This window comes from Anoplopoma fimbria, chromosome 14 (genome assembly GCF_027596085.1).
Source record: "Anoplopoma fimbria isolate UVic2021 breed Golden Eagle Sablefish chromosome 14, Afim_UVic_2022, whole genome shotgun sequence".
NCBI lineage: Eukaryota > Metazoa > Chordata > Actinopteri > Perciformes > Anoplopomatidae > Anoplopoma > Anoplopoma fimbria.
The window spans coordinates 11,815,004-11,832,635 of record NC_072462.1 but is presented as its reverse complement, the minus strand read 5'-3'; the positions used below and the strand labels follow the sequence as shown (position 1 = coordinate 11,832,635).

Sequence of the window (17,632 nt, the reverse complement as noted above, 5' to 3'; positions counted from 1 at the left end):
CTGGAAGTTACTCTTTTTGTCTCAAACATAAATGGGTAATGGATAAATGGGTTATATAAAATTAGACATAGAAAAAAGGATGAACGAAGGAATAAACTGTTTGCTGCCAACTCAATTTTTCATATTATATTATGTTTGATGACATAATTGCCCACCACTATGGAATTTTCCACACGTTGCCAACAGTGAGCATAACTGTAATGTGTCCTTCATAAAGCAGACTTTATGAACTGAAGCCTTTTTAGTATTGAAAGTCATTTTAGCCTTTGCCTTAGTAAGTTATACCTTGAGTGTGTTCTGTCTTGGATCGCTCCTCGATTGGGTGGTTGGTTTTTATTATGGTTACATTGATCTGGCCTGGAGCTTGTGGAGTTTTCCAGAGGGAAACACTGGAAAGTCTTCTCACTGCGGAGCCCAGTGGTTGTAAGTCACATCTTCCATTGCTGCTGCAGTCCTCTGCCTTCTTTATAAAGAACATTGTGTCATATCAACCCTACCAGATCCGACCACATCCTCAGCAGGCAGTCTGGGTGGGGAGGGAGAGGAGGGGAGAACATAGAAGGAGAGAAAAGGAAAAATAAATTTGAATGTAGGATAACATTTATAAGAACATGTGTCTGTTTGTTTTCCAGGTGGGGATAGTGTCCTATGGTGAGAATGTGACTCACCGCGTCAACCTGAGCCAGTTCGACAACACTCAGAACCTGCTGGATTTCGTTAATAAAATTCCTCAGCAGACCGGCTACAAGACCATGACCTTCCTGGGCATTGATACTGCAAGGTATTTAATACTAACCCCTCCCTCCTCATTTGGGGCAAAGCCTGGCAACGCAGGGCAACGGTTCTCGATCAAAATTAAAATTTAAAATCTGTAGGTGAAGAAGAAGAATTAAAAAAAAGTGAGGTTTTCAGACCGCTGCTCATCTGTCCTTAAGGATAGCAGCTCAAGGAAACATTAGCAGCTACCAGCATAACACACCCGAGTCTCTGACTGAACTGACGGTGGTCAAGTTGCATCGTGGGTAATGTAAGTGCCAGTTTTTGACAAGGAAGAAAAATGCATTGAAACCCCCCCAGCAGTCTCATGAAAGGGAAATAGCCAGAAGGCTTTGTTTAAGGTCCTGTTTCAGCAGACACTCAGCAGATGTTTTGTTCTTTTGACTGAACTTTGACTGGAAATTTTGCACCAATCAGGAAAGAGGCCTTCATGCCGGAGCGTGGTGCGCGACCTGGGGCGAAGAAGGTCATGGTGATTGTGACTGACGGAGAGTCACATGACTTCGTTAATCTGGACAAGGTCATCGGAGACTGTGACGATGATGACATCGAGAGGTTTGGCATTGCTGTGGGTACAAACTACCTTTGTGTTGTTTTCACAAATTGTTTTCACAGCAATCATTTAAATCAGTAAGTTAGTCACTCAGTCCTACATTTTAATCCCTGATGTTATTAAGATTGTTTATTATTGTTTCCAGGTTTTAGGAGACTACAATCGTCAGAACAAAAGTCCAGAAGACGTGCAGAAGTTTATTAAGGAGATTGCGTCTATCTCCAGTCTGCCGTTGCAAGACCACTTCTTCAACGTGTCCGATGAGGTGGCGTTGCTGACCATTGTTGATGCTTTGGGAAGCAAGATTTTTGCTTTGGAAGGTAAATGTTGTCCCTGCAAACACACATAGCACAAACAGTGTAAACGAGTGAAACAGCTAGCCTGCTTCTACATTCAATGTGGGGTTTTTTTTTTTTTTAAATGATGCTGTTGTGTTTTTTTAGGATGCTCTGCCAGAAAGGGTTACAAACAACATTGTCCAAAATGTCACACTATTCCTTTTAAGAGGACACAATTTATATTTTCTAGACAAAAACTCTTTCAATCCAAACAATAAATCAGTAATGTGACCAGAATATACTCACAACATTGTATTATGTGCTGTTAGATTTGAATATATAAAGGTTAAAATGAGCTTTTCCATCCTCAGCTACAACCGGCAATTCCACCTCCTCCTTTGAGATGGAGATGTCCCAAGCTGGGTTCAGTGCACATACTTCCAAAGTAAGTCTAAATCCAATTATTTATGTCAGATGAATATACAAATACCATATAAGTAAAAAACAGTGACTTAGTGCAGAATGACTGAACCGGACCCAATGACAGACAAGTTCATCATTTCACCGCCAAGTTCAGAAGTCTGTAGGCGTTTAGTTTTTAAAAGAACTGTTTATTTCATGTGCTTGCATGCAAGTGAATGTGTCTGCATGGATGTTTCCTCAGCTAATGAACTCGTCCAGACATTAAGCCACAGTGTTATCTCTGCGACCCTTCGGTAATTCACTCGGTCAGTAGTTTAGTTTCCAGACACAGGCTCTCTCTGTCCTCACACTGCGGCAGACAGGCTGATAGTGTTTGGACTGATTGCATGAGAACATGTGCGAGACACTTAGCAACAGACTGAAAGGCAAGCACGAGGCGTTTTCAGCGTGAGAGACAGCGGGGGGAGGTTGAATCAGATGTTTGTTTGCTCCTGGCCCCTTCACATGCCTTTGGAGTTCATTCATTAGGTATTTCCTACATCTATCTAAAAATAAACTAGCTTCTTACGCCTCTCTACCTGCTCCTGACTCACGTTTATCACCTCTTCATCACTGTGTACACTGTCTCTTTGGCTGCAGTGTGTCATTCTACCAGACACAACCAGACTGAGTCATTGTTAAACACACGAGCCCTCGCTTTAAGGCTCAGTAGTCTCTTCATGAAGTTTATTGTGACGAATGATTCATGTAATTTCCTGTGTGACCATTCCCCTTCCTATTAGATAACTCTGTATCCTGCAGCTTCAAAAGTGTATGTCAAGGAAACTGATTGATTTCTACCTGTTTATTTTAAAATGATATAACAGAGTAAAGCAGAAACATTTGACAAGCTGGAACCACTGAAAGTGTGTACATTTTCAATTAATAACAATATATACATTCTGTTGATTAATTAAGTAAATAAATGTTTCCACACTAGTAATAATATTTTGTCTATTTGGATAGTGGTGGGAAGTAACAAAGTACTTTTACTCAACTGTACTGTACAATTTTACTTTACATTTTCATGTTAATCTATTTTTTAACTCATCTGGACTACATTTGGAGTACTTCATTTCTTTACTTGACAACTTTAGTTTCTAGTTACTCAAACTGTGTAAGCAAATCTTTGTTTAATTACAAATAAAATATATTTTTTATAGATTAATCCACCCAAATGCACAAATATGTAAAATGATCTCGACTTCAACCAGCTACAACAATAAATAATGCTTAGTTCTTACATGTTAATGCATCAGTAATAACTCTCCAGTGGTGTTTCTGCATAATGAGCTCTTTAACTTTTAGTATATTTTGATTTGAACATTTCTTCACCTCTACTTTTGTAGGCGTACAGAAGTTTGTTTTAGTTGTGATTTAGTATTTTTGCATTGTGTTAATGTAATGGATTCTAGTGCTTCTTCCACCACTGTTTTTTGGACCACAGTTAAGATGACAAAATTCCAATCACCAACAGAAATCGTTTTAATTGTTTTGATCTCATATCCGACTGCTTCTGATATCAGCTCTGTTGTCTCTTGTAGGAAGGCCTGTTACTGGGAGCAGTGGGAGCGTTTGACTGGAACGGGACAGTGATAATGCATACTGCTGGAGGAACAATCATTCCAGGGAAGACCCAGTTCTACGACCCAGAGACTGAGGCCGGGTACGAAGGACTTGCTGGGTACCTGGGTGAGTTCCCTTGTGTTGTCTCAAAGGCCCTAAGACATTTTTTAAATGAAAATTCCAAAAAAATGGTGTGTAGCTGCATATATGTGAATTCCTTATTCTTCTGCCTGTGTAAATACAAAAACATACACCTGTTAATAAGCTGAATAATATACAGAGAATACATTTATTAAACGCGCATGAACAACTCTATCTGTGTGACAAAGAGAGAGATAAACTAGATCTTTCTGGAGATAGGTGAATTTTTACAGCTGTAGAATAATAGAGTTTCTGTTACATGGAGGAGTAAAATATGTAATTTGTCTAACTGACAGCAGATGCTGTTCATTGCTTTGTCACATAAATAATAATTGCATGCTTTTCTCTCCTGCTCATCTCGTCCTGCTGCCTTTTATGGCTCGTAGAGCAACCACAGCATCTTAATATCAAGTTATTTAATCAACATGTCATTAGAAGCAGCACTGATGGGTCCAGGCTCGCGTACTGTAAACTCAGCTGTTGGCACACGCTCATACCTAATGGTCTGACTGCAGACTTTGCATACGTAGCCCTGTGTGTTTCCCTTTCTGTGAGTGCGTGTGTTTGTGCGTGTGTTCCTGCCAGTTTCCAGTAGTGTGTTATAGTTTCCTCCTCACAGTGAGATCTAAACAGCTGGCTGGAGAAGCATTTAAAAATAGCCTTCAAAGAGAGCCATAGTTGTTTTTCCTCATGATGTTGTTAAGTGCTGTTTGACAAATTCCTGATGATGCATGTTTATGTAAAGAATGCACTGAATTTAATACAGCGTGTCCTTGTGTATGCACATGTTTCTGCAGGCTATGATGTTCAGTCAGCATCCACCCCTGATGGAGTGCTGTACATCACAGGTGCACCGCGGTACAACCACACAGGCCGCGTTGTTATCTATCGTCTGGATGAGAAGAACAACATCGTGGTCTCACAGATACTGAAAGGACAACAGGTGAGTCTATTTCTGTTTGTTGCCTTGGGAAGCCTTCGTCCCGAAATGTATTTTTTTTGCAGAGAAGGGATCTTTATTCAATCAGATACTGTATTAATCCCCAAGGAAGAATAAACATTTTACAGCAGCACAGAGAGGCTCAGAGGTGACCCTGAGGTGCAAAACACAGAAACGTCTGTTTTCTGAATTATCACCGTCCAATGTTGTTTTGCTTTGCAGATTGGTTCCTACTTTGGCAGCGTCCTGCAGACTGTCGACGTGGATGGAGATTCCTTCACGGATCTCCTCTTGGTCGGAGCTCCAATGTATATGGGCACGGAAAGAGACGAGCAGGGACAAGTCTACGTCTACAAACTCAACCAGGTATAGAAGATTAATTAAATAGATCATTTGTGTATGTCTTTGACTGGAAGAGCTTGTGTCAGATTGTGATGGTTCTTTCTGTCTTTGCTCTATTTCTAGGGCGGCCAGTTTGAGCACGAGTTCATTTTGAAGCCTGTCAATCAGTCCTGCTGTAGTGTCCACTCCGACAGCTGCACCAATAAGAATGAACCGTGCGGCGCTCGCTTTGGTACGGCCATTGCCGCAGTATCCGACCTCAACCTTGACGGGTTCAACGACGTGGCCATCGGTGCACCTTTTGAGAACGACCACCGAGGGGCCGTCTACATCTATCATGGAGATAAGACGTCACTGAAAGAGAAATTTGTACAGGTGAGAACAGTGACAGTGCCTGAACTGTTGATACCAAAAGACCTTTAATTATTTATTAAGTTGAAAGGGAACTGCTGTTATATTTCAACCCAGCTATATGTCCCATAAATGTGGCCATTTTGGCTCTATAGGTCGTGCTAACTTTGCATTGCTTTACCACAGAGTTGGCAAGTGCAAAAGTTAGCATGACCAATAGAGCCACAATAATTATCGGGAAATAAGCCAGGTTTCCCTTTAATGTGCTCTAACTAGTTCTGTGTTTTTCCCTGCAGCACATCCCTGCAGGTGGGGATGGTAAAAAGATGAAATTCTTTGGTCAGTCCATACATGGAGTCATGGATCTTAATGGAGATGGAATCACTGATGTTACCATAGGAGGTCTGGGAGGGGCTTCACTATTCTGGTGAGTCATGGCCCATCCTCACACATAAACAGTCACTCCTAAATCTACACATTCCACCTGAATCATTAGCAGCAGCAGTGCACGTATCCCGGAGACTTCATCTTACATGTTCGTTTTTGAATTGTCTTCTGGGTTTAGACAGCTGCTCGTGTCCTACTGGGCTTGTGGGCTTGAGACCAACAACTTCCTAATGATCTCTCTGTTACAACCCCTGGCTGTTGGACTAACCGCAAAGTTTTAAAACATCAGCCCACACCATGATTTAACTTCCCAAGCAGACCTTCTCCCACAGTTTCTACTGGCAGAGGCTCAGCTAAGCTGTGTGAAAACTCCATCTCCCAAGAGCTTTTGAGTTTGAATAGGATTTGGCAGCAGGCGGCTGTTCTTCCTGGACTGTCGGCTGTGTTGTAGAAAGCTCAACGGCTGAATCGAGAGAGTTGAGGCCAAATTGTACTCTCAAGGTGCATCCGTTTCTTGTTTCCTTGAAGTTGGCATGTCTGTTTCATTTCACCAGGTCCAGAGATGTCGCAGAGCTTCGTGCCAACATGACTTTTGACCCTGCTAAAATCAACCTGCAGCAGACTCAGTATCAGTGTGGTGCAGGCCAATCTGTGTGTGTGACAACCACGGTGTGTTTTGTCTACAGTATCAAATCTGACAAGCAGGACGCAAACACTGATGCTGGTGAGCCATTTTACATCCTATTCATTCATCTATATGCCTCATTGTCAAAGTTCTTGTGTTTTATTACTACGTGTTTTATTTTCTGCGATGTCCTGCAGACATCCTCTACACTCTGACTCTGGATGCTCTGCGTGCGAAAGCCAGGGCTTCATTTACCGACCCAGACGATAAAAGTGATCGCAGGATTACCAAGAGGTTGGCCATCAAGGAGAAAGAGAGAAAATGTGTGGATGAAACCTTCATGATGTCGGCAAGTACTCTGATCTTTATGATGTACACATGTGGTTAGTTATGTTTTCTTACCTGTACGAAATCAACCCCTAGACTATATTTTTAACCCCATAACCACAAGACAGAGTACTTAGATCAACTGGATGAAGCACAAGTTCTGTGACATTCATTCATGAAATTCTAAGCTTGTTGGATATCTAAATTGGGTTTTGAGCCAGAAAGGAGACATGACAAAGCTGTGAAAAGTCTTATGCAGAGAAGGAAGACCTTGGTTGTAACACAAAACAGACTCGTCCTGATCAAAGCATGCCGAGTACAGCCCTTTGCTGCTCCGAGTTATAAATTATCTGTAGCCACTCGGAGAGTTGAAGGGATGGCGGGAGAGGGAGACAGAGGAAAAGGAGAAATAAAAAATGTGACAAAGTGACGATCCAGGTCATGGGAGAGTTCTACAAGAGGCCTAACAAACACATCACAGATTGTTGCATCAAAGTTGAAACCTTTTGTACGTTACGGCTGCACCACCTACTGTAAAAATGTGACATTTAAAGCCATGCGTAGAAAAGTGTCTCATTCCAGACGTTCACTGCAGCTATGGATTTCTCTGATTAGCTGTATCTAGGCGAGAGAAAGAGGAACTAATCAGTGGAGACAGCTGTTGTCGCTGTGCATGAATACCTGCTCTGTTCTAGTGTGCCAGAGTGAGCAGAAACTTCCCATGTAGTCCAGCGCAGAGAGGTTCTTAAGGGTCGAGAGAATTGTACGGCGACTATCAGAGTCCAAGATGGACCAGACCTGATTCTGAACAGATCTAAACAACTGGACAAACTGAAGCCGATGTATCTTTAAAGAATCCATGTCCAAAAAAATGTGCTTAGTACTCAGTGTGTGCTTAATGCCTCCTTTCTGTTACATTATCTAGGTCCAAGTTAGCAATGTGCCTGACTAAAGATGCAGAATGTGTTCCTTATGTTATAATTTTCAGGTTTAATCAAAATTTGGCACAGGGTCAAGAAAGACTCATATATACGTTACCCTGCTTATAGAATACATGCCATACTGCAATGTGAAGCCGTTCCTTCACATGTTGTCTTCTTGTTTCAATTATTTCAAGGCCAGGCACCTTCATACAGGTTGTTCTAGTTATTCTGGTCGATCAGACCTCTATGACCATGTCGGTACATTGGTCCACCGTTTTGGTCCAGAATGAAATATTTCAGCAACTATGTAAGGGATAGCCGTGAATGTTTGTGCAGACATTCATGGTGCCCAGAGGATGAAGCACACTGACTTTGGTGATCCTCTGACTTTGCCTCTAGTGCCACCAGGAGTTTAACATTTGTGGTTTTGAGTGAAACAACCATTGGATGGGTTTTGTTGTAGACCTATATGTCCCCCCCTCAGGATGAATTGTAATAACTTATCATCTAGCACCACCATCATCACTGTCTGAAATACATAATCTGGGATTATAACTCAGACAAGAATAAGTAAATTTTTTACATTCTGAATAATATGACTCAGGACAAACAAGAGAGGCAGAGAGCAGTCGATCAGGCATTGACTAAATACACCCACAAAGTTTAAAATAGGGGTTTAATCAGCCAAAAACACTTATGTGTACACTTTTATTCCCGTCCCTCCTCACATCCTCCTCTAACCCTCCTCTGTCCTGCTCCGCTTATCCCCTTTTACAGTCCCGACTGGACTTCCGAGACCCTCTCATGGTGTCTTTGGAGTTTGGACTTGCTGATGAAGACCAAGGCCCCGTCCTGGATGAAAACCTTCCCAGATCCATCAATAAGACAGTAAGACAGTATTTCATACCACTTGTAAGAGTCTCTCTCAGCACTTTAAGTATGAGCTGCCAAATAACAGTAAGCAGAACATTTTGAGTCACAGACAGGAGGGATTAGAACCTCGTCTTAAACATCCTCCATCTGTCTGTCTTTATAATCTGAGAATGTGAAGTGGGGGTGTTCTTGTTTGGCTCCAAACTTGCTGCTGTTACACCACATTAGCATCTGCAACAGCTGACTGCCATCCTTCGGTGTTTCCTGAAAACTGCATTAGTGTTTCAACACCAAAAGTCGGGACAGTTTTCCCACACTCCCACACGCATTAGTTGCTCTAACAAGAGGGTCTTCAGATAAGTATTGCCATGAGTGACGCGTCCAGATAAAGAAAGAATTCAGCTTCAACACATAACAAAGAACGAAATTAAAACCTGTGAGTGTGAAACACACAGTTGCAGCAACACCAGCCCCCCCCTTGAAACATCCTCAGTGTCCGATACTGTCATAGCAGCAATGCACACTGCACTCACACAAGCAAGGAAGTGTTATTAGGACCTCTCCTGTTATTGTTATTCAAAGGAAGAGAAGGGACACACACACACACACACAGAAAGGGGAAGTCATCAAACGGAAGTTTTTTCTTTTGACATTGTGCTGCATATGATATTCTCTCGTCCTTTCTTGGGAGAGTGGACACTGTGGATCTTAACAGTCCACTGGGAGAGCATTGAGAATGGGAACAAATTTGACTGTGACCCTCAAAGACTTAGGGGAAACGGGGAAAGGAAATGAAGGTCATCACTTTTAGTCAGTGGCGCAAACAAAGACACAGGAGAATAGCTAAGTATTTCAAGAATCTCTTCCAAAATTGATTGAATGCATATGAAAGTCTCGGCTTTGAACATTACTTGTGTGTGTGTGTTGTTTTTCAACAAAAAAGCTCAATTAACAGGTTAAAAGAAAATCTTAAAATAACATTTCTGCCTATCTCTTTGGAAAATATAAACTCTATTTCAGTCAAAATGTTTTATTATCATTTCATATGAAGTACGTCACATTTACGGGGATCACAATTGTAGAACTTAAATTAAACTGAACGGGAATTTACCCTACTCTCATTGATATAAATTGTTTGGACAAATAATAGTAACGCCTTTCAGTTTAACGCAATACAGTTCAACAGCACCGCAAACCATACAGTTGATTCAACACCTTTCTAAAACAGTTGATAACTTCCAGTTTTACATTTTGTTATGCAGGATTCTTCACACACTTCTATAGTGTAAAACTCTGCACATACATCCTTCTGTACATTGAAGCTCAGACATCCAATTAAAGTAACAATAAGAAAATGCATTTTTGAATGTACGTCTCTATCTTGTAGATTCCCCTCGTTGACTGTGGAAGCGAGGAGAAGTGCATCGCTGACCTCTCTCTCAAAGCAGAGGCTGATGTCAAAACGTAAGTGGAATTAGCATTGAAAGAAATACTTAAAACAATACTAGCATATATACATTTATGAAATATTGGTCATTGTAAGTTTTCCTTTTGTTGTTATGTAACTGTTGAATACTGAAGTCATATCATGTACTCTCTCAAAGTTATAGTGTCTAATAACACAGTTACCATAGTAAATAGACCTTATTAGCAGCAAATCCTTCCAGTGCATGACTGCACCCTTGTGGGGAGACTTGTGCATCACAAACAAGCATGCTGACAGTTTTCATTTTTCCTTTTCCAGAATACTCATCAAAGACAAAAATGACAAGATTGAAGTGAACATCAACATCAGAAACAGTAAAGACAATGCGTACAACACTAAAGTTATCCTCAGCTTCACACCAAACATCAACTATGTTAAAGCAGAGGTGAGATTTCTAACACTCCTCTGTCTGATTCATTTAAGTGTGTATGGATTGAAATGTGTGTGATGATTTTTAGTTTTGTTTTGTATCATCAGCCGGAGAAGAGATGCGATCCGGATCACACAAAAGCGGAGTGTGGTGTTGGATACCCCTTTTTGGGAAGAAATGTGGAGGTTAGGTTCAGCATAAGTTACATTCATCAGACTACATACTACCTGTGCACTATATATTTTGTTTGTTTATCTTCGTGATGTGATCCACAGGAAAGTTTCAGTGTGACATTTGAGCTGAATCCCGAACATATCCAGGAAGTGATTCAGATCAACGTGACAGCTACAAGGTAGACAATCAGCTTTTTTTCAAATCATTTCTAGTTTGAAGCTGTTTGCCTTAAAAAAAACAAGTTTGTGTAATTGTACAGTTTTATTTTTATTTTTCCCCAGTGACAGTGAAGAGCTGGCTTCGACCCTGCATGACAACTCGGTGCAAATCTCCATTCCTGTGAAGTATAAGGCTGGACTGATATTCACAGTGTGAGTAGCTGCAATCCTTATTGATCATGTATACTGCTCATCTGCCACGTTGTGAATGTGGATGCAATAATGGTCTCTGGACATTTTGACTTGTTCTATTCATGTTAACGACATGCATTATAAACCTGTGTTTGACAAATCAAAATGTCAAAAATAAAGACATTTAGGTACCACTATAGAATGATATATTAACAATGGATCACAATACGTCTTGTCACCGCCCTCATCAATGTTATTTTACAGCCACATCAGGCAGCTTTTTTAATTGAAAAAAAACTCTCAAAAACCCATTGTACACTACTTACCCAACACCAAACAGCAGATAGACACATTTAGAGACTGGCTGGTGAAGATAGCGGAGCTTTAAGCAGCTAAAGAGCCAGATACTTTCCTAAGGAGTTGGTGGAGACCAAAATCAGAGTTAAAAGAGAGTAAATATGGAAATGGACACAAACATGACTCCAAATATATGTTAATGATGCTCTGTATCGGCTGGATGTGTAAATAAGCAGCTGTTTGCTCAATTGTTCAAAATACCAACTTTTTATGCTGAAATGATGTCAGTTTTGTGTTTTTTTACTTGTTGTGCTGCCCCAAGTTTTCAAAAAATCCCTTGACGCAGGTTTAATATAAACAGACTTTGATGGTTTATAAGATTATTAATTATTATTGTTTTATTTATAATTGTAAATTTTATCAAGACTTTTAGTTTAATGGCATTATATTAAATGTATAAACATCTGTCTGTATCTGAAACCGTTATTGAGAAGAAAAAAAATATATATACTGTATATTTACTTTTAAATTGTTTTTTCTAGGCGTCCTGTGGATGAACACGTCGTAGTAAAAGAGGGTGAACAGTATTCTACTGTTTTCAATGACACCAGGGTGATCGGAGAGGAGGTCAACATCAGCTACACGGTAACAGAGATCATATCTGGTGATTTGTTCATGTAAATGTACACAACTAGATGCAGATTGGGTTTTATTTGGTAATCAAGATAGGTAATCAAGATAGGGTTCAATATTAGTAAAATGGAGGCCTATTCTCTTTTTGACTCCGCCTCTCCATCTCACTTCTCTTCAGGTGACGAAGTTAGGTGAGCTGGTGACTCCACCACTCGAACTTACAGTGAGGTATCCTAACCTGTCTCCTCGGCAGAACAACTTACTGTACCTGACACACGTCACCACCAGCCCACAGGTATGAGGACACACACATTAGGGACATGCAAGTGAATCTGAACAGATGGACCCATATTCATATCTGCCTCTCCTTTCTCTTCAGGTGAAATGTAACGCAGCGCGTTGGATCAACCCCCTCAATATTAACCCGAAAGTTGTAAATCCAAATCCAAAGATAGAAACTCTCAGTGTCTTCCTGCTGGTGAGTTAAGAGCCTCTTCATGGGTTCATTTTCTAAAGACTTTTAACCTGTGAAGCCAGACTACCAGTGAAACCCGGCTTCTTTATTTTCAGGAAATTCTGTTTTATAAAGGATGTTTAAGTAAGCCTGACCTAAATTACAGTGAAAACGAATCCCTTCACACTCACCCGTTCCTGGTCCAGTTAGTTTTCAGGCGTAGCTTCACCTCAGGCTCAACCAGTGGTACAGTTAATCTGCCATTGTAAAACCCATCGTTCTCCCTGAAGGTGAACATGGGTCAGTTTATAGTAAACGTCAAATTGATCAAATTTAGACGTAAGCTTCATATTGTATACATGAGCTCATACTGTATTTTTTTCATCTGCACGGTACTTTTAAATGTACATTGATCATATTAAAGCTAATAAACAACCTTTGCCAAAAGCTGCAGTCTCATAAAAAGCAACATTTTCACAATTAGTTGTCTTTAAATTTCAGAGAGAAAGCCAATCTTAATGTATTCAACAGTTTTCCACCACTACGACAAACAAAGTTACATAATCTAACTGATAAAGTTGATAGTTAAGTTTATAGACTATGTGAATTATCATATATATTATTCTTATATAATATATTACCTGGCTGCAGTCCTATTTACAATTTCAAAGGTGTGTAAACGTATGTTGTCTCACACATGAACATGTTATTCAGGACTTATTATACAAAGTTCACATTGTTTACTCAGGACTTGAACCCACATGATGTGATTAAAAAAAGTAAAAGTAGTAAAAGTAGCGGCTGTGGCGTAGTGGAGAGTAAGGTAGTTTTCCAATCAGAGGGTCGGTGGTTCGATACCCGGCCTCGGCAGTCGATGTGTCCTTGGGCAAGACACTTAACCCCAAGTTGCTCCCGAAGGCTTGCCATCGGTGTGGACTGGATGTTGCATGAGTGTTAGTTAGAGTCTGATGGTGGCACCTTGCATGGTAGCCTGTCATCAGTGTGTGAATGGGTGAATGATATGTAATATACTACTGATTGTAAGTCGCTTTGGATAAAAGCGTCTGCTAAATGACTGTAATGTAATGTAATGTAAAAAAAAACTTTGAACAAAACAAAATAAATACAAAAATGAACCACCATAAAGTTGGCTTTATAACACAGATGAATCCTGGTTTAAATTGTTTGGCTCATTCAAATCACAATAAGACCACACTTCTGTGTGTACATCTGTCTTACCTGTCTTACTAAATGTGTTTGATTTGCTCTACAGAGCTGTGAAAACCTCGACTGTGCATCATTTAAGTGCTCCATCCCTGAGGCCACAGTCAGTCATGTCAACGTTACATTCAGAGTGTGGAAACCCACGTTCATCAAGGTAGGTTAACGTGACACATGGCTGCTTATCTCTGTCTTCTCTCTGTTGATAGTTTGTCAAAGTGAAGAACCTGGAGACAGAGTGACTAAAAGCTATCTGAGTGATGGACAAATGTTTAAAGGAGATTTATCTTACAGGGCGAGTTCTCCAGTCTGTACATGTTGGTGAACGCCACGCTGGGGATCAAAAACACAAACCTGTATGAACTGAGCAGCAGTGACAGGACCAGAAGTGTAAGTAATAAATGTTGATTTTTTTTTTGTCATTGAATGTTTATGTGTGTTTGCATATTTGTGTACATTTACCCTCTGTATCTGTGTTTTCCAATTAGGTGAAGATCCAGGTTTCGAAGGAGAGCTTAGGAGGAATCCCTATTTGGATCATCATCATCAGCATCCTGATAGGACTGCTGATCTTAGCACTTGTCATCTTCGCTCTCTGGAAGGTAAAATATTTCAGACTGTCAGACTGCAGAGTATTTCAGATCTTCTAATACCTTGTAATATATTGCCATTATTATTATTGTATGTTGTATTTTTAACATTTACGTTTTTTGTCTCGATTAAATTAATTTGTGGTTTAATAGGGGGTTATTTGCGGAATTAATGGTGATGCTAAGACTCCTGTTACTGCTTCCACCCAAATATCCCTGCACAAAACATTATTAAGAGATTGATTGTCTCATCTAGAGTACCTCTCAAAAAGAAAGGGAATAAGCATATTACCCAAAATGCCAAAATATTCCTTTACTCTAGACAGTGAACCTTCTGCCTTCCACATCTGTACAGAGTTACTGTTTTGTAACTGAGTTTTGTGATTCTCCAGATGGGCTTCTTCAAGAGAAAAACCAGGGACTACTCAAAGGAGGAAATGATGGACTGAGATATCCAGACATCCAGCAGCAAGCAGCTCTGCGGCTGACCGCTACCAAAGCCATCAGGTCGCACAAAGTGACAGGCAGCCTTTTAAACAGACGGTCGGACAGACGGAGGAGACACCATAAGACCCAAAGGCACCTCAGTGCTGCGACTGCTTACCATTCACTGCTTCCTGTGCAGGCCTGGGTCCAATAATGTTTGCAAATACTTCCCAACCCGACAGACACTTTCTTTTAATTGTGTAAAGTCTTTGGCACTCACTGTATTTGCGAACACTATTTGCTCTAGATCAGCTTCTTTGTTGCAGATATACAGAATACATCATGTCAGGTCAAGCAGTTCAAGAAGAGGAACCATCACTTATCAGGCATCTGTTGGCTAAGTAGCATTTATCTGTATTACATACAGCGGTTTTACAAAAACATAAGAGCTACAGTAGCTGCACTCCAGCTTTAGAGGAAAAAAAGAACTCAGGTTTTTCTGTATTAAGATCCAAAGTCGCTAAGCCACCTAAGTCATTACAGCAACAATGTCTAAAGATCCATACAATATGTGAATTTACATTTACATGTGTTGGAGCAGCCTGTCCGATAGCTTTATAAAACACTGTACCTTTAAGCATTTAGTTTTTGTTTTGATTTTTTGCTGAATTTTAAGAATATAACGTGGCACATCCTTAATATCAAAATGTTGGCTAAAGACACTGACCTGTACACCAGATTTATTTTAAGCAAAAGTGCAGTTCTATGCTTTTATTTTTTTATACATTCAACGTTAGTTAACCAAATCAAAAACAAGCCAAAATCCCTCGTCCCAACTCCGAAGTGAAATGTTTGTAGTTAGTGTCACCGGGGTTACCGAGAGAAACAGAAAGCTGCGCCTTCAAAAACCAAAACTTTGATTGTACTGTAAATATAAGAAGATGCCCCCAAAAATGTAAAGCTTATAAATGTAAATAATTGTGTTTGCTATAATTCACGTAATTTAAGAGATGTTATCCAGAAATCTTTTTTTTTTTTTTTTTGTGTGATCAGTGGTCAGAGAAGAGGGTTTTGCTCAGGTGCTACAACTATCATGGATGATACATTAACATTTGACTTATAAGAAAGATATCTGGCCTATCTCACAATTTAGAATCTGATGCAAATATTGTAAATATTGTTATATTTTGATGAGAAAATGAAAATATAATTATTCTGTACTGAAGATAAGGGGTTTGAGTCCACTACTTTGGTTTTATTTGGTTGAAAGCCTGGTGAATGACTGTGTTGAGGTGAGATACAACTGTAGCATATTTTGGTTTCAACCTGTTTGATTTGCAAAATGGAAGGTAGAATTTCTTATAATGTAGAAACAAATGTCACCAGCAGTTTCCATTTGGTAAATGGGATTCACTGGCAGTTGGATTGTAGTGTTGTAGACAAACTACAACATTTACACAAAGTATTAGCATACAAAGGCTCAATGTCACCCCGTACTTTACAAAGTTATTCTTTCAGGTTTTCTGTCTTGTTTTTGTTTCCAGAAGTTGCACAGCTTAATTGTCAATGTGTTAAAATAAATGATATTGTATTTTGGGGGGACTGGGTCTCTGCCTCTCTCTTGACTTTCTCCCTCACTGTCACACTATATAGCTGAGGAAAGACAAAGGAGAAGAAGAGACAGCTTTTTGATATGAAATACCCCTCAGCTCGCACTCTCCACTGTTGACATGAAGCACATGTAATACATCGTATGTACAGAATGTGTTACTGTTATTTGGCTACATCAGGCTTATGCACGAGGGCGGAGTCATGGGTCTCTCTTTGTCCAATTGAGGTGGTCTGGGATTGTTTTCACACATCCTACACCTCTATTGTCTTCTGAGAAGGAGTAAAGCACAAAGGGAGAGTTATAAGCTCCACCCCAGCCTTATACACTGCTGTGAAGTCTTCATTGTAATGCACTGGTTTGTCAGACTGTATGCGTCCTCATCAGCACAAAAATTAATTGAATCTGAATAAAAAATAAAGACTTTTTACGAAAAAAGTGAGTGATCATCATCTCTTCTGCTTTTGTTCAGACAATTATATAAATAAGATTTGTAATCTCTTTTCTATCAAAATGTAAAAGTTGCAGCTTTTAGTTCTGACCATTCAATTATATCCCTACTGCCTACGCATCCCTCACTCTTGATAATCATCCTTGCATTAAAAGAGTAACTGGTATACATTTCTCTGTTGAAATACATTCGCCAACGGTGAGTATTACTTCTGAAATGGTTTAATGTATTAATCAATTAGTCGATCAACATATTTTTTTTTCATTTAATTAACAGCAATATTGATACTGAATTAATCATTTTAGTCCATTTAGAAAATGTACAGTTTTTTGTATTTTTAAGTAGCCTATTTGTACTTCAGTATTTCCATACTTTAGAAATGTTGCACTTTTACTCAACTATATTAACTTGACCTCTACAGTTACTTTGAAGACTAAGGGTTTACATACAAAACATCAACTGAGAACTTATAATATATAAAGTGCACCTCCACCAGCTACAACATTAAAATGCTACTTAAGCATGAATCCATCTGTATTAATAATACAATAATAATAATAATAATAACACTTTCTAACAGATACATTCACTGTTCAAAGTACACATTGCTGAAAGGATCAAGAGAAAAAAGATACAATGTAGGGTTCTCATGTCTATTTGAAAAGTCTTTAAAATAAGACATTTGATTAGTTATTAGAGATAAAAAAAAAATGTGGGTCCTTGGAGCAGAAAAGAACACATTGGGCGTTCCTTTACCTTCTTAGAGGCATATAGTATATTCTTCTTTATTATTGTTATGTAAAATTCTGGAACATATGGTGACTTTCCCTTTCCTTCCCATACTTTTTGTTTTTCCTTTATTGTTTTTTTATGAATTAAATAAAATGTATAGTGTTTGCTATCTGCTTTAAATCCAACTACCTCCCCTCAAATAAAATATTTAGGACGATTTTTCTCTATAGTACATTCCTCTTTAATATTGTTGTTAAATTCTGGTGTTTTTTCTCCATAATTTCCCGGTCTATA

General features: G+C 39.4%; 1 protein-coding gene across 1 annotated transcript in view; it reads left to right on the top strand.

Moving 5' to 3' along the window:
• itga1 (integrin, alpha 1) overlaps positions 1–16,585 on the top strand; it is a 42,963-nt gene extending 26,378 nt beyond the window's left edge. Inside the window, exons 7-30 of the mRNA XM_054612095.1 lie at positions 633–781; positions 1,195–1,345; positions 1,476–1,650; positions 1,980–2,053; positions 3,615–3,762; positions 4,575–4,720; positions 4,940–5,083; positions 5,183–5,434; positions 5,707–5,837; positions 6,352–6,521; positions 6,620–6,771; positions 8,450–8,560; positions 9,933–10,009; positions 10,290–10,416; positions 10,509–10,586; positions 10,677–10,753; positions 10,857–10,946; positions 11,765–11,867; positions 12,034–12,150; positions 12,235–12,333; positions 13,583–13,687; positions 13,825–13,920; positions 14,019–14,132; positions 14,513–16,585. Of these exons, the coding sequence (XP_054468070.1) occupies positions 633–781; positions 1,195–1,345; positions 1,476–1,650; positions 1,980–2,053; positions 3,615–3,762; positions 4,575–4,720; positions 4,940–5,083; positions 5,183–5,434; positions 5,707–5,837; positions 6,352–6,521; positions 6,620–6,771; positions 8,450–8,560; positions 9,933–10,009; positions 10,290–10,416; positions 10,509–10,586; positions 10,677–10,753; positions 10,857–10,946; positions 11,765–11,867; positions 12,034–12,150; positions 12,235–12,333; positions 13,583–13,687; positions 13,825–13,920; positions 14,019–14,132; positions 14,513–14,569 (2,943 nt within the window). The 3' untranslated portion in view covers positions 14,570–16,585. The remainder of the gene's footprint in view (positions 1–632; positions 782–1,194; positions 1,346–1,475; positions 1,651–1,979; positions 2,054–3,614; positions 3,763–4,574; positions 4,721–4,939; positions 5,084–5,182; positions 5,435–5,706; positions 5,838–6,351; positions 6,522–6,619; positions 6,772–8,449; positions 8,561–9,932; positions 10,010–10,289; positions 10,417–10,508; positions 10,587–10,676; positions 10,754–10,856; positions 10,947–11,764; positions 11,868–12,033; positions 12,151–12,234; positions 12,334–13,582; positions 13,688–13,824; positions 13,921–14,018; positions 14,133–14,512) is intronic.
• The last annotated feature ends 1,047 nt before the right edge of the window (positions 16,586–17,632 follow it).